Source organism: Schistocerca gregaria, chromosome 1 (genome assembly GCF_023897955.1).
Source record: "Schistocerca gregaria isolate iqSchGreg1 chromosome 1, iqSchGreg1.2, whole genome shotgun sequence".
NCBI lineage: Eukaryota > Metazoa > Arthropoda > Insecta > Orthoptera > Acrididae > Schistocerca > Schistocerca gregaria.
In genome coordinates, this window is record NC_064920.1 from 1,091,451,917 (window position 1) to 1,091,468,191 (window position 16,275).

Here is a 16,275-nt window from a genome sequence, read left to right on the forward strand (position 1 = left end):
ATAATCTTAGGAGGTAATGAGTGCCTTGAGCTATTCTGGAGATTTGTGGTGCAGTAGGGGCCTACCTCTGCAGAGGGAGCTCCGCATTTAATCGAATCTAAATTTTTTGACATGAGGAATTCTTCCATTAGTTGACCTGTGAATATAAAATTTTCAGCCATCTGAGCCACCAACCCATTGCTACAGTATACGTATCATAGACACAATAAACCTGTAATGAACGTTCCAAGTGTTGGATGGTCTGACAGGAAGATATCTCGTTGAATAAGAACTGATTTTTGTTGCTGTTTCATTCCTCTATCAGTCCGAGATTTGTTATTCTACTTTGTATCTTATCTTAAGTGTTTTGTGTGGGATTTACAGATGTATATCTCAGTTATAAGATACGAGAGCAAGTTGACAAGTACCACTATTTGTAATTAGCTACAGTATTGCTGACCTCAAGATCACTAAACATGGCTGAAAACCGCGTTACGCCGAAGTACACCCAGGTAGACTGAGACATTTTTATATGTATTTCTATTCTGAAGCCAAATTACGGTACAGTTTCATCCCTTCCCATTTCATCCATCGGTATTGCGCATAAAGGAAAATTGTCCATATCCCACTGAATGAGTGCGAATTTCTGTAATTTTAGTGACATGGTCATTATGATGTTCACTCGATCGCCCTGAAAAGTTGGTTCTCGCAATTTTATGTGTATGGCTCTCCGAGATGCAAATCGACTATTTTTTTAAAAGAAATTTCCGCCATCTGACTGTACATTACTGTTCATTTATTTCACACAATCATGATTTCAGCTTTATACCCATTCTCAAGTCCGCGCTGAAATGTTGCAATATATCTGACCTGTCTACATGACACGTCGTCACAGAAAAAAACGTATTTCTGGACTTGTAAACCAGTGGTCGTATTACAGGATATTGTATTGTGTTTGTATCACTTTATTCATCCAGTAAATCGTGATTAAGTACATAGTTTGTACAAACAATAAAGAATAACTCAGGTTTGATATAGTACATACAAGTTTATGCATACTATGATTTAGAAAACAACAGTAGATAGTCGGCCGCGGTGGTCTCGCGGTTCTAGGCGCGCAGTCGGGAACCGTGCGACTGCTACGGTCGCAGGTTCGAATCCTGCCTCGGGCATGGATGTGTGTGATGTCCTTAGGTTAGTTAGGTTCAAGTAGTTCTAAGTTCTAGGGGACTAATGACCACAGCAGTTGAGTCCCATAGTGCTCAGAGCCATTTGAACCATTTTTGAACAGTCGATACATGCTGAACACTGGTAACTTAATTATAAAAACAAGAAGGTGATTGAAAGAATAGTATGGACAAGAATAACGATGTAATCAATTGCACTATATTTTCTTGGCGCCCCAAATCTCAGAAGCAGAATAGAAGCAGTGGTCAAGCAAGTACTCTTTTAGTTTCACTTTAAATTTAGGTAAAGTTAAAATTTTGTATCTGTCTTCAGAAAGGATGGCAGGCTGTTATAAAACATAATGCCAGAATGATACACTCATCTCCTACAAATGTTTTTACTCACTGAATTGAGATGCAGATGATGCTTCTGCCTAGTATCAAGAGAGTGGAAATCACAATTATGTCTGAAGATTATTTTATATGCTTACTTTGATGATGATTAGTACTTTGGAGATATATATAAACAAGGGAGGGGCAGTATAATGAGACTTTTAAATATTGGTCTACATGAGTCTGTGTATTTATCATGTTTTATTAGTCTCATAATATTTTTTGTAGCCTAAGTGTATCTCTGCTACATATGGAGTACCCCCAAATGATAATTCCATATATCAGTGCTGAATGGGTACTGCTGCAGTACATTATGAACACTGATGCACAACTTGTATTTTGTGGGAGGGTTCTTACAACTGTAATTGTATATAACTTTTTTTTACATTTCAGGTGTATCTCACATGTCAGGTTATCCTGGATATATATACCTAAAATTTTTGTAACATTCAAAGTTAAAATTTGGTGTACTTTTTGTACATTATCCAAATTATTTTTAATTATACATAACATTGTGTTCTCCTTTTAGTTCAATAGACTCAAGATATGCAAGTTAATATTCCCCAAAAGTCTCAATACTCTGCGCAACTCGTTGGTGAAACTAAACACTTTCGGCGTGTTCCAACTTTGGCGATACTAGTTGCATTAGTTTTGAGGTTATGTGTGTTAGTAGAGTGTAGACAAACTGAAATATGAAGTGGGGAACAGAGAATAATGTTCGCTTTTTGGATGTCTATGCTTTGAATAGGTCTTTGTGGGATTTCAGTGATGCTGATTACAAAAATAAGCAACATATTGCTGCCGCTGAGACCATCATGTGCGATTGTAATACAGATGGTTCGACAATATCTGAGCTGCAAAGCAAAATTTATTGAGTTAGGTGCACATATAGAACCGAATTAATAAAAATACAAGCAAGTGTAATTCTTGGCAACGGCCTTACTGCAGTGGATACACCAGTTCCCATGAGATCACCAAAGTTAAGGGCTGTCGGGTGTGGCTGGCACTTGGATGGGTGACCATCCAGGCCTCCATGTGCTGTTGCCATTTTTCTGGGTCCACTCAGCCTCGTGATGCCAATTGAGGAGCTACTCGAGCGAATAGTGGTGGCTCCAGTCAAAGAAAACCATCATAATGACCGGAAGAGCGGTGTTCTGACCACTTGCCCGCCCTATCCGCATCCTCAGTGAGGGTGACACGGCGGTCGGATGGTCCCGATGGGTCACTTTTGGCCGAAGAGGTAGTGCAAGTGTAATTCTAGCTGTGGCAATGCTCTCGTCTACGAGACTAAAATCCCATCGTTGGAGTTGGTCTACTCTTTGTTAAGGAATATTGTTGACAGGGGGAAAGGTTATATAGATTCAAGAAACAGCCTTCTTTATTCAATATTCATCTTTTTAAAACTTCGCTGCAGTGTTCCCCATTTACATATGTTAGAATTTTGAAATATTGCCACTGTAAAGATCTCTCTTCAAGTGAGTAGTTTGCAAACCATTCTCTTATTAATGCGGCCTGCTTCGAGTAATTATTGTTGCTAATGTTAATAATTATTACTGTTAATAATTATTGGTGTTAATGAAAAAGCGTCATCACCAACTAAAACCGCATCTAATAGCATGTCGAGTGCACTTCATTGTATTGCATACAATGTGATATGTAATTTCAGTTCTGGCGTCAGTGCTTCAAGCAATACAATATCTTTATTCCTTACCGTACAATTAACTCTATTTAGAAGAAACATTAACAGTTCTGGTGACATTCTACGATAATTAAAAGATCTTCTTGGGTGTTCCATTATAAATTATTTCAGCAAGGACGCTGAGCAACCGAGTTGACGTCTTTTCTTCATCCAGTCACGAATCGAAACACGTTTCTTATGCAGCGATTCACACAACAAGCTTTAACTCACAACTCGTGCGACGGGCACCTGCCAAAACTTTCATTTTAGACACGACTCATGAACTCACAAAACGACGAAACTGAAGTATATGCTGGTTTCGCCGTGTCTACAGTCAAAAATGAAACCATTTGAGTGCAACTCATTCCAAGCAACGAGTGGCGCAACCCAATGTCATCCTGTAAACTAGGCTTAAGGCACGTTGCTTTTTCACATGTCACCGCCGAACGCTGGCGTGATATAGTACGGCATGTCATACAAGAAGAGGAGAAAATGCGGCGCCTGGGTGGCTTCGTGGATTCTGTTGTTCACAGACTCGTTATCAACGTAGCAGATGACAGTTCCATAACGGAAATGTATTTCTCGGTTTCGGATAAGGAAAGAGCTCAGAGATTACCAGACTCTGACGCAATTAATACATTCAGGATTCAACAATACGGTGGAATCCCTGCAGTAAGCATTTGCATCACACGTCGCTCAATCAGAAGAATTGTTCCGTCTTTAAGTTAGGAATTTTCATCGCTCTTGTTTGTAATTAGAATACTACACTCCTGGAAATGGAAAAAAGAACACGTTGACACCGGTGTGTCAGACGCACCATACTTGCTCCGGACACTGCGAGAGCGCTGTACAAGCAATGATCACACGCACGGCACAGCGGACACACCAGGAACCGCGGTGTTGGCCGTCGAATGGCGCTAGCTGCGCAACATTTGTGCACCGCCGCCGTCAGTGTCAGCCAGTTTGCCGTAGCATACGGAGCTCTATCGCAGTCTTTAACACTGGTAGCATGCCGCGACAGCGTGGACGTGAACCGCATGTGCAGTTGACGGACTTCGAGCGAGGGCGTATAGTGGGCATGCGGGAGGCCGGGTGGACGTACCGCCGAATTGCTCAACACGTGGGGCGTGAGGTCTCCACAGTACATCGATGTTGTCGCCAGTGGTCGCCTGAAGGTGCACGTGCCCGTCGACCTGGGACCGGACCGCAGCGACGCACGGATGCACGCCAAGACCGTAGGATCCTACGCAGTGCCGTAGGGGACCGCACCGCCGCTTCCCAGCAAATTAGGGACACTGTTGCTCCTGGGGTATCGGCGAGGACCATTCGCAACCGTCTCCATGAAGCTGGGCTACGGTCCCGCACACTGTTAGGCCGTCTTCCGCTCACGCCCCAACATCGTGCAGCCCGCCTCCAGTGGTGTCGCGACAGGCGTGAATGGAGGGACGAATGGAGATGTGTCGTCTTCATCGATGAGAGTCGCTTCTGCCTTGGTGCCAATGATGGCCGTATGCGTGTTTGGCGCCGTGCAGGTGAGCGCCACAATCAGGACTGCATACGACCGAGGCACACAGGGCCAACACCCGGCATCATGGTTTGGGGAGCGATCTCCTACACTGGCCGTAACCTCTGGTGATCGTCGAGGGGACACTGAATAGTGCACGGTACATCCAAACCGTCATCAAACCCATCGTTCTACCATTCCTAGACCGGCAAGGGAACTTGCTGTTCCAACAGGACAATGCACGTCCGCATGTATCCCGTGCCACCCAACGTGCTCTAGAAGGTGTAAGTCAACTACCCTGGCCAGCAAGATCTCCGGATCTGTCCCCCATTGAACATGTTTGGGACTGGATGAAGCGTCGTCTCACGCGGTCTGCACGTCCAGCACGAACGCTGGTCCAACTGAGGCGCCAGGTGGAAATGGCATGGCAAGCCGTTCCACAGGACTACATCCAGCATCTCTACGATCGTCTCCATGGCAGAATAGCAGCCTGCATTGCTGCGAAAGGTGGATATACACTGTACTAGTGCTGACATTGTGCATGCTCTGTTGCCTGTGTCTATGTGCCTGTGGTTCTGTCAGTGTGATCATGTGATGTATCTGACCCCAGGAATGTGTCAATAAAGTTTCCCCTTCCTGGGACAATGAATTCACGGTGTTCTTATTTCAATTTCCTGGAGTGTATGTTAGGTGAGACCGAGAGTATTTTATCCTTATGCTTTCCGTTTGGGCACCTAAGAAGCGCGCGGCAGTTTTGCCGAAAATTATTTCATTCTCTCTAAAAATTAAATGACATTCATAGCTGTATTGTTTCTCTGCCTGTCTCTTTTTACTGCTCTGAACTGCAACAGCTCACATCATTGCAGGTTAGTTGGATCAACTGGATTGCCAGTGCTGTCCAAGTTAAATGCGTCACTAAAACTGTTGACTCGCATTCCAACGACATTTTAGCAAACGAGGAAGAATAGGTGGTGTAATGTTTACATCAGGTTTATTCTTATGATGAACAGAGTATAGGAAACAATGCACTGCAGTGGCCTGCGTTTATCAGATCCATCCATCAACTGACGATAACATTTGTCAAGACAGATATACAGAACTGCAACACTTTAATATACACTTGAGAATGGCTATAAAACAGAAATCACGTCTGTGTGAAACAAATGAAGAGTAATTTCAGTCGAGAGGTGAAAATTTCTTTGGAAAAGTTCTACTTGACTATGGTTCTTCACGAAGGGGAAAAAAATTGTTCAAATGGCTCTAAGCACTATGGGACTAAACATCTGTGGTCATCAGTCGCCTAGACTTACAACTACTTAAACCTAACTAACCTAAGGACATCACACACATCCATGCCCCAGGCAGGGTTAGAACCTGCGAGCGTAGCAGCAGCGCGGTTCCGCACTGAAGCTCTTAGAACCGCTCTGCCACGGCTGCCGGCCACGAAGGGAAAAAAAATCGTTTATTTTGCAGTGCACCCAGCTACAGTTCGTTGGGCATTCCTGCGCCTACATCGTTGACCAAATGAACCCCCTAGCGAATCGCGCACTTCTTCCTTGGATCGTTTCTTTCTTGTCGTTAAATCCAACTTGGTAAGGGTCCTCTACCGATGAACATTACTCACGAATCGTGTATTACAGTATCATTTATTACCAGTTCCGCATCATTCACCAACCTTGGCTGGATACACTCCATCAGATTTACAATATTACTAAATTACAGCCGCGCGGTTTGAGGCGTTGTGTCACGGACTGCTCGGCCCCTCCCGCCGTAGGTTCGAGTACTCCATCAGTCATTGGCGTGTGTGTTGTTCTTTGCACAAGTTAGTGTAAGTCTAGGGACCGATGACCTAAGCACTTTGGTTCCTTAGGAATTCACACATTTGAACATACTAAATTACAATACAGCTCTTATTCAGGGTGGTCTACTGATCGTGACCGGGCCAAATATCTCACGAAATAAGCGTAAAAAAAAAAAAAAAAAAAAAAAAAAAAAACTACAAAGAACGAAACTTGTCTAGCTTGAAGGGGGAAACCAGATGGCGCTATGGTTGGCCCGCTAGATGGCGCTACCATAGCTCAAACGGATATCAACTGCGTTTGTTTAAATAGGAACCCCCATTTTTTATTACGTATTCGTGTAGTATGTAAAGAAATATGAATGTTTTAGTTGGACCACTTTTTTCGCTTTGTGATAGATGGCGCTGTAACTGTCACAAACATACAAACATATGGCTCACAATTTTAGACGAACAGTTGGTAACAGGTAGGTTTTTCACATTAAAGTACAGAACGTAGGTACGTTTGAACATCTTATTTCGGTTGTTCCAATGTGATACATGTACCTCTGTGAACTTATCATTTCTGAGAACGCATGCTGTTACAGCGTGATTACCTGTAAATACCACATTAATGCAATAAATGCTCAAAATGATGTCCGTCAACCTCAATGCATCTGGCAATAAGTGTAACGACATCCCTTTCAACAGCGAGTAGTTCGCCTTCGGTAATGTTTGCACATGCATCGACAATGCGCTGACGCATGCTGTCTCGCGTTGTCGGTAGTTCACGATAGCAAATCTTCAACTTTCCCCACACAAAGAAATTCGGGGACGTCAAATACGGTGAACGTGCAGGCCATGGTATGGTGCTTCGACGACCAATCCACCTGTCATGAAATGTGTTATTCAATACCGCTTCAACCGCACGCGAGCTATGTATCGGACATCCATCGTGTTGGAAGTACATCGCCATTCTGTCTTGCAGTGGAACATCTTGTAGAAACATCGGTAGAACATTACGTAGGAAATCAGCATACATTGGACCATTTAGATTGCCATCGATAAAATGGGGGCCAATTATCCTTCCTCCCATAATGCTGCACCAAACATTAACCCCCCCCCCCCCCCCCCCCCCCCAAGGTCGCTGATGTTCCATTTGTCGCAGCCATCGTGGATTTTCCGTTGCCCAATAGTGCATATTATGCCGGTTTACGTTACCGCTGTTGGTGAATTACGCTTCGTCGCTAAATAGAACGCGTGCAAAAAATCTGTCATCGTCCCGTAATTTCTCTTGTGCCCAGGGGCAGAACTGTACACGACGTTCAAGGTCGTAGCCATGTAATTCCTGGTGCATAGAAATATGGTACGGGTGCAATCGATGTTGATGTAGCATTCTCAACACAGATTTTGAGATTCCCGATTTTCGCGCAATTTATCTGCTAGTGTCCGCAGCTCGTGGTCTTGCGGTAGCGCTCTCGCTTCCAGCGCACGGGGTCCCGGGTTCAATTCCCGGTGGGGTCAGGGACTTTCTCTGCCTCGTGATGACTGGGAGTTGTGTGTTGTTCATCATCATTTCATCATCAATGACGCACGCAAGTCGCCGAAGTGGCGTCAAATAAAAAGAACTTGCAATACGACGGCCGAACTTCCCCGCATGGGGCCTCCCGGCCAACAATGCCATACGATCATTTGATTTTTGTCTGCTACTAATGTGCGGATTAGCCGCGACAGCAGCTAAAACACCTACTTGGGCATCATCATTTGTTGCAGGTCGTGGATGACGCTCTATATATGGCTGAACACTTCCTGTTTCCTTAAAACTATCTGGCGAACGGTCCGGACACGTGGATGATTTCGTCCAGGATACCGAGCAGCATACATAGCACACGCCCGTTGGGCATTTTGATCGCAATAGTCATACATCAACACGATATCGACCTTTTCCCTACTTGGTAAACAGTCCATTTTAACACGGGTAATGTATCACGAAGCAAATGCCGTCCGCACTGGCGGAATGTTACGTGATACCACGTACTTATATGTTTGTGACTATTACAGCGCCATCTATCACAAAGCGAAAAAAGTGGTACAGCTAAAACATTCATATTTCTTTACGTACTACACGAATATGTAGTAAAAAATGGGGGTTCCTATTTTAAAAAACGCAGTTGATATCCGTTTGAGCTATGGCAGCGCCATCTGGTTTCCCCCCTCAAGCTAGACGAGTTTCGTTCTTTGTAGTTTCTTCGTTTGTGCTTATTTCGTGTGATATTTGGCCCGGTCACTATCAATGGACCCTGTATATTACAATTAATTTAAGCAAATCAAATATTTTACTGTAGAATAAATTTTTGATCAACATATAGTTCATCAATAAATCTACGAAGTTTGGAGAAAGTTCAGTACATCCATTCACTGCTATCAGAGTAACATAGCATAGAACATAGCATACGCAGTCTTAGGTCGCATATAGTTATTTTTTCATAAACGTCTCTGGTGGTAAAATTTGCACTTCTAAGGATAGCGATTCTAACCAGTGACACCTTTGTCAGAATATGCAAACAGTGGTAAGTGACTAATCGTACACCACTGCCAGTGGCGGTAACATGTACGGTTTTCACGCCAGTATAATACTTTTTTTAGTGACGATTTGTACAAATCCCAGGATGATGTGGGGAACTCCGACTTGTTGCGTTAAACCTTTAACGTAAGATTATACCTCTTAATGAGTAGATTATGCCAGCATTTTAAATTCTTCCAGTAATTGCATTAAACACTGAAAAATAAATTCTAGTTGCCTCTGGAAGCTATTAGACAGACAACTTGCAATTACGAACCAGGTGATTAGTAATAAACACACGTCATTTGCCAGGCCGTTTATATACGCCGCAGCATGCAGGGGAACCGCGATCCGCGCCAACAAAATTTATAAGGTTCGTCAAAGATATTTTCTGAGCATTATGGTACAAGGCAAGTGTGGTCCTCAGCGGCTCGTTACATAAAAATTGAGTATCGTTTGATTGCTTACCCCCCATTTATCTTTGTATCCACCCTACACTGAAAACGTCTGCACTGCAGTGCAAATGTCGAAGTATGCGCTGTAGGTCTAGTTCCACTCACTCACGATACCTGTGGTTAGCTACAGCGGTTCACTTCACTTACTGTATACTTCGCAAGCCACCTTGCAATGCGTGGCGGAGGGTACTCTGTGTACCAATGCCGCGTCCCCCTTTTATTGTTCCAGTCGCGAATGGTCCGCGAGAAGATTGACTGCTGCTGAATCTCTGTGTGGGATAGACTCTCTCTAATTTTATCTTCACGTTCATTTCGCGAGATGTATCTAGAAGGAATTTTAACTGTAGACCTGATGCAGAAAGCCTCTCATGCAGCGTCTGCTACTGGTGTTCGCTGAGAACCTCCGTGGAACTGACGCGCTTACTAAATAAAACTGTAACGAAACGTGCTGCTCTTCTTTGGATATTTTCTGTTTCCTCTATTAATCCTTTCCTGTTTCCCTGTGGAGTGCAGTGTGCTGACAGTTGTAATACTAGTGGTTATAGGAATTGCAAAACAATGAAGTGTAGTGAAAATCAGAACTTCCTATTTAATACAAAAAATAATTTTAGCATTCAGTTAAATGCAGATAGTTAAGTCGTTTGGAGTATCCCAGTGTACTGCAGTTCCCCTTAGACTTGGTATCAGGGTTGGGCATCCTACAGCGAAACCTGTGCACATATCCTACGTCTGGGGCATTAGACAGAATTCTTTTGAGAGTAAATACCTTGGCAACAGAGTTTAAACCATTATGTGACCTCCTTCGGCAGGTGTTCAATTCAATTCAATCTCTTTATTTATCCGTTAACAATATACATTGTATGGATGTAGTCGACAAGAAATGATCCATTCTACATACAGCACTTACAAATGAACGTTTTAGAAGCATACCGACGTGCATACTTTGATACAACCCTCCCCTACCCAAAGTGCTTTGTTCACACTCGATACACATAAAAGGATCAAATTACCACAGAGTAATGCAGTGCAAAGTAAGCTGACTGTGACTGAAATACAAAAACTAATCGACAAAGCTTAACAGACTGAAATATGCAATTGTTAAGCGTTTTTTCAAGAATGGTGGTACTGTGAGGTTTTCAACTCCCAGCCAATTCCATTGCTAACAAGTCTTTCTAAAATCCTAGAGAAACTAATGTTCAAGACAATCATGTATTATCTTAATAAACATAACATCCTTAATAAAAATCAGTTTGGATTCCAGAAGAATATTTCTACTGAACACCAATTTTCTCATTTGTAAACCGACTCCTCGAATCTGTAAACAATCGAATGTCACCAGTTGGAATCTTTTGTGAGCTGTCTAAAGTTCGACTGTGTAAATCACAAAATTCTGTTTATGAAGGCTGAGAGCTATGGCGTATACTGTAAAGCAGGAAGTGTCTCAAATCAAATCTATATTAGATAAGGCAGAAGGTAGTATTGAACAATTCTGAAATGGCACATGCCTCCTCTGATGGGTCAAAGTGAAATGTGGAGCATCACAGGGCCCGGTGCTTAGTCTAGAGAGCTGTGTGACCACTATACTCAAAGAAATTCTAGATTGGTTCACTTCTAATGGTCTGTCCCTCAATCTCAACAAGACTGAATTCATTCAGTTTCAAACAGCAAACAAAAATCTGAAAAACACTGAAAGAAAATCTCGTGATGATGGAATATTGAGAGCTGAGTCTTCCAGATCTTGGGATTACATACTAACAACACCCTAACTTAGTCAATTCACATCACTAGCCTATGGAAAAGACTATATTCAAGAGCATTTGCCACTCACTCAATTTCATCTGTTTGTGACTTGGAAACAATCAAATCTGCATACTTTGGATATTTCCGTTCACCTACGACTTTTCTCATCATGTTTTGGGGAATCCAGTCACGAGCAAATAAAATCTTTATTGCACAGAAGAGAGTCATCAGAGTTATGGAGAGATATGAATTACAATGTAAGCCTTGTGGATTTGGAAACCACACAGCCCAAGAAATTATTATAAGATTAGAAAAGCCATTTAGTTTAACTGAATGTCTAATTACTTCATCTAGGAAGTATAATGACCAGAATATACAACATTTCCTTAACTATTTGTGCAAAGAAACTTGGGAAGACATCTATGAATGTAAAAGTACAAATGATAAGTTCAACAAACTCCTAAATAGTTTTAGCTATTATTTTGAGCTTTCCTTTCCACTCCATAACAAGACAGTCACAAAAAAGGATCTAAAAATAAAATGGGTCACAACAGGGATACAAATATCTGTGAAGAAAAAGAGACTACTTCATAAAATATCTAGACAGCACACCACATCCCCAGAATTTGATTCCTACTTTAAGAATTACAAAAAGATATTAACTAAAGTCATAAAAGAAGCAAAAAGAATGGAAAATAGTTCCTTCATAGCAAATGAAATCCATATGGGACATTGCAAGGCATGAAACAGGAGTAAAATGGAGAGTATACCATAATATCAAACTGAAGGATAACACTTCTGTAATATCTGATCCCTAGCAGATAGCAAATGATTTTAACTCATATTTCTCTGAGGCAGCTGAGATTCTGGTGAAGCAAAACTTTCAATACGCTGTCACTGAAAATCAGATTAAAACTATCCCTAGTAACAAGTCTCTCTTCCTATACCCAACAGATGAACAGGATATGCTAAAAACAATAGGGGAACTAAAATCGAAATTTTCCTCTGGTACTGACAACATATCACACCATATCATTAAAAATGTGCACCCTTAATAGTTAGGCAAATGGTAGACAAATGCAATAGTTCACTTTCTCAGGGAATCTTCCCAGAAAGGTTAAAAATCACTAAAGTGAAGCCATTGTACACAAAGGGTGAAAAATCAGATATAACAAATTATAGGCCAGCGTCTCTACTATCTGTTTTTTCTAAAATAATTGAAAAAATCTTTTATAAAAAGACTCATAGATTTCATTGAAAAAAAAAAAAAAAAACTTTTCTCAGCTACACAGCATGGTTTCCGAAAATGTAAATCCTCTGAGAGAGCTATTATTGATTTCTTAAATGAAGCTTTAAATTAATTAGATAAAAAAGAACACATGGCAGCAATATTCCTAGATCTTTCAAAAGCATTTGACATCATTAACAATGGTCTGTTGGTTAGAAATTAGAAAATGTTGGTGCCAGAGGCCCAGCCTATGAGTGGGGAAAGTCATATCTACAAAACAGACACCAAATAGTTGAAGTCTAGTACAAAGAAGGAAAAAATTTAACTTCCTATCAATCAGAAAAACAGTGTGTTAAATACGGTGTGCTGCAGGCTTCCGTATTGGGACCAATCTTGTTCTTGCTGTTTGGAAAGGACCTGGAACCATCTGGCCCTAACTATAAATACATTAAATATGCCAATGATACAAATATACTTAGCAAAGGAAAGACCGCAGAAGAGCTACAAAATGAAATAAAAAAGAGCACTTCACATGTATCATAATGGTCTGTAATGAACAACTTCATAATAAACACACATAAAACAAACACTATGCATCTACACACAGTGCAGAATAAACAGCCTTTAACTGCAACCATAGAACTGTTAGGCAAAAGACTTGAAATTGTAAATAGCACCACATTTTTGGAAGTTTGGATCCAAGATGACCTAAGATGGCAGAAACATGCACAAAGCCTATGTAGTAAATTAAATACTATTTGTTATAGTATAAAAATTCTTGCTGGATGCACATCAAAGCAAGCCATAAAAAATGTGTACTATACACAAGCAGAATCACTACTAAGATATGGTTTAATTTGCTGGGGAAATTCACCACCCAGCAAAAGCTGTTTTATTGCACAAAAAAGAATTATAAGAGCCATGGAAGGCTTCACAATTCAATCTTCATGCAAACCCTCATTTAAAAAGCTTCATATTCTTCCATTACCATGCCTATATATCCTAGAAACAATAATGATTATAAGGAAAATTGTAGATGAAAATAGCAAGATTGCTCCAAAAAACAAAAATATCCATTCATACAACACAAGGAATAATCAAGATTTACATATGCAGTTTTCACATACAACACTAAAACAAAAAGGACCCTAGCAAGCAGGAAAAAAACTGTATAACAAACTACCTAAAAAAATTAAGGCAATAACACATGCATAAATTCAAACCGGCTTGCTACAGAATTGCTACTATAGTGTTGATGAATTTTTATCTACAATGTAAATATGTGAAAAATTTAAATATTTTATACAATTAAGACCAAAATAAGAAATGTGTACATGTAGATTTATCTGTGTATTATTTGTGGTCTATTACATATATGTGTGTGTCTGTATAATCAAGGCCGAAACTATGAAATGTGTGTGTGTAAAATTTATTTGTGTATTTGTGAAATGTTATTCCCATATGTTAGAGTTATATTGCTATATACTGAAAACCATACAACAGTTTTTCTGTTAAACTTTATTGCAAATTATTTGACTTGTCCTATATCATTATGTACCCCTGTACAGTGTATGGTTCACAGGACCAATAAATATACAATACAGTACATATCTGGTAAGGATCCCAGACTGATGAGCAATATCAGAACAGTGGTCACATTGGCATTTTGTAAGTTATTTCCCTGATGAATCTGTCTGGCACTTGCCTTACCTGTGATTAATTTTGTGTGGTTTTTCCACTTTAAATTGTTTCATATGCGTATCCCATATTTCAAGGAAGTAAGTCTATGTACTGTATATGTGGTGCATTACATTTATGTTGAGGGTCAGTTACTACTCCCTGCAGCAAGTGTTGATACTCTACTGGTCTTCTTTTCAAGGTTCAAGGGCATACAACTTGCAAATGTCCAGAGTAGGTTGAGTTAAACCTATCTGGCCAACCTGTCTATAGTGAAGGCACTTAGAATTTGATCAGTTGCATGATGCACAACATTTGCAAACTTGGATCCCAAAAAGTGAGCAAAGCCAACATAAAAATATCTGTTCTGGATAGAATGTCCATCACCATTGACTGAGTGTTTGTCTGTTGTTAACAGATGGTGTCTGGAATTCCCGGTAACTGCTGCATCATGTTGTTTACCCATGGTGTCACTGTCTTGTATCTCTGTGAGTGCTCAGTGTCATTCAGCAAACAGGTTAAGAATTGCTACCAGTGTAAGCTTTGGCTGCCACCATAACAATGTTGCCAATGGTGTGCAAATGAAGAAATTCTATCTGCAATTTGTAATCTGCCTTCCCACGTAACATACTCATGCAAAATCATTGCAGCCTGTTTAGGTGGGGGCAGCTTATTTAATCACAAAGTCCAAAGTGTATCATATCATGTGTACGTTGGATTTATTAGTTCATGTAAATGTCTCTAAAACTGTGATGGTGTTCTACTGCCCAGTTTTTCTATGTACACCACTTACTGTATTTCCTGTTTTCTTGATTTCGGTTAGGTGTTTGAGCAAGGTGGCTTTTGTTGTATCAAATTTGTCGGTGGTAGGAGGTGATTGTAACTCATTGCTTATGAGATTGGAAGCTCGTAGTGTGGAAAACATCGAAGAGTCATACATTAAGTCACAGCTGGCAAGGACTGCTTCCACAGTGCCAAACCATGTTCTTGGATGATCTGATTGGAAAGGAAGTTGTTTGGATGCAGAACACCTTCTCACAGGAATTTAATGGAAAATATATCCATCACGCTCTAGTTCCGTCAGTCTGAGGGCTTTGGTGGATGATTTTACATGGCATAGAAGAAACGCCAAAATCTTCTCATGTAACCAAACTGTGTTCCACATGGATTCTACCAGATTGCTTCCAGCATGGAAGGGCAAAAATTAATGATGCGGCAGGCTGGTGCGCAGATGTGAATTAGCTAGGAATATAGATCCAAACACATGCACAATGTTCTGTACTTGGAGAACTTGATCAGAATCATTTGTAAAGTCAGTTAGGGGAATGGACTATGTCACAATTTTTATAGTTATTCCATATGACAGTGATTATGTGCTGGTGGTGAAAATTTGTCACTTTCTGATTTCACTGTATTCAAAAATGGTTCAAATGGCTCTGAGGTCTATGGGACCTAAAATCTATGGCCATCAGTCCCCTAGAACTTAGAACTACTTAAAACTAACTAACCTAAGGACATCACACAACACCCAGTCATCACAAGGCAGAGAAAATCCCTGACCCCACAGGGAATCGAACCCAGGAACCCGGGCGCGTGAAGCGAGAATGCTACCACACGACCACGAGCTGCGGACAGTTTCATTGTATACACTGTCTGTTCAGCATTGCTCATAACATGTTGAAGGCCACTAAGAAAGCCACGACACTTATAAAATGGTCCAAGTGGTTTGAATAACAGTTGTTCATTGGAACAAGCCATTATCTCTGTAAAATACACTGTAGCATATCTCAGATATCATCAAAAATTATTTGCTTACTTGTCACATGTCACCACTGTAGAAGCTGTAAGTAGATTGATACTCAGAATAACACTCATGTGGGTGTAGAGGGATATTACAGTATTTGATTGAGTAGATCACTGAACACATGAACAAAGTGTTAACACAAGTTGGATGCAAAGAACAAACCGTACTCATGCTACTATATGAAGGTAAAACACACTTCAAAGAACTGGTCACTCAGAGATAGTTGCACACAATCTATTGCTCTTCTGGTGTGAAGTCCCCACTTCCACATTACTAAATGGCTAAAACAGTACCTGGTGCTCGGTCCCAGG

The 16,275-nt window shown here is 40.9% G+C and overlaps 1 protein-coding gene across 3 annotated transcripts in view; it reads left to right on the forward strand.

Annotated features, from left to right (window-relative positions):
* Positions 1-424: 424 nt before the first annotated feature.
* Positions 425-16,275, forward strand: part of LOC126282050 (aldehyde dehydrogenase 1A1-like) — a 61,181-nt gene continuing 45,330 nt past the window's right edge. Inside the window, exon 1 of one of the 3 annotated variants that reach the window (XM_049981481.1) lies at positions 425-491. In XM_049981481.1, coding sequence (XP_049837438.1) covers positions 456-491 — 36 coding nt within the window. In that variant the 5' untranslated portion in view covers positions 425-455. Of the gene's footprint in view, positions 492-8,971; positions 9,068-9,382; positions 9,434-16,275 lie in introns of those variants that run through there. The other 2 variants (XM_049981490.1, XM_049981499.1) reach the window with 2 other exon arrangements.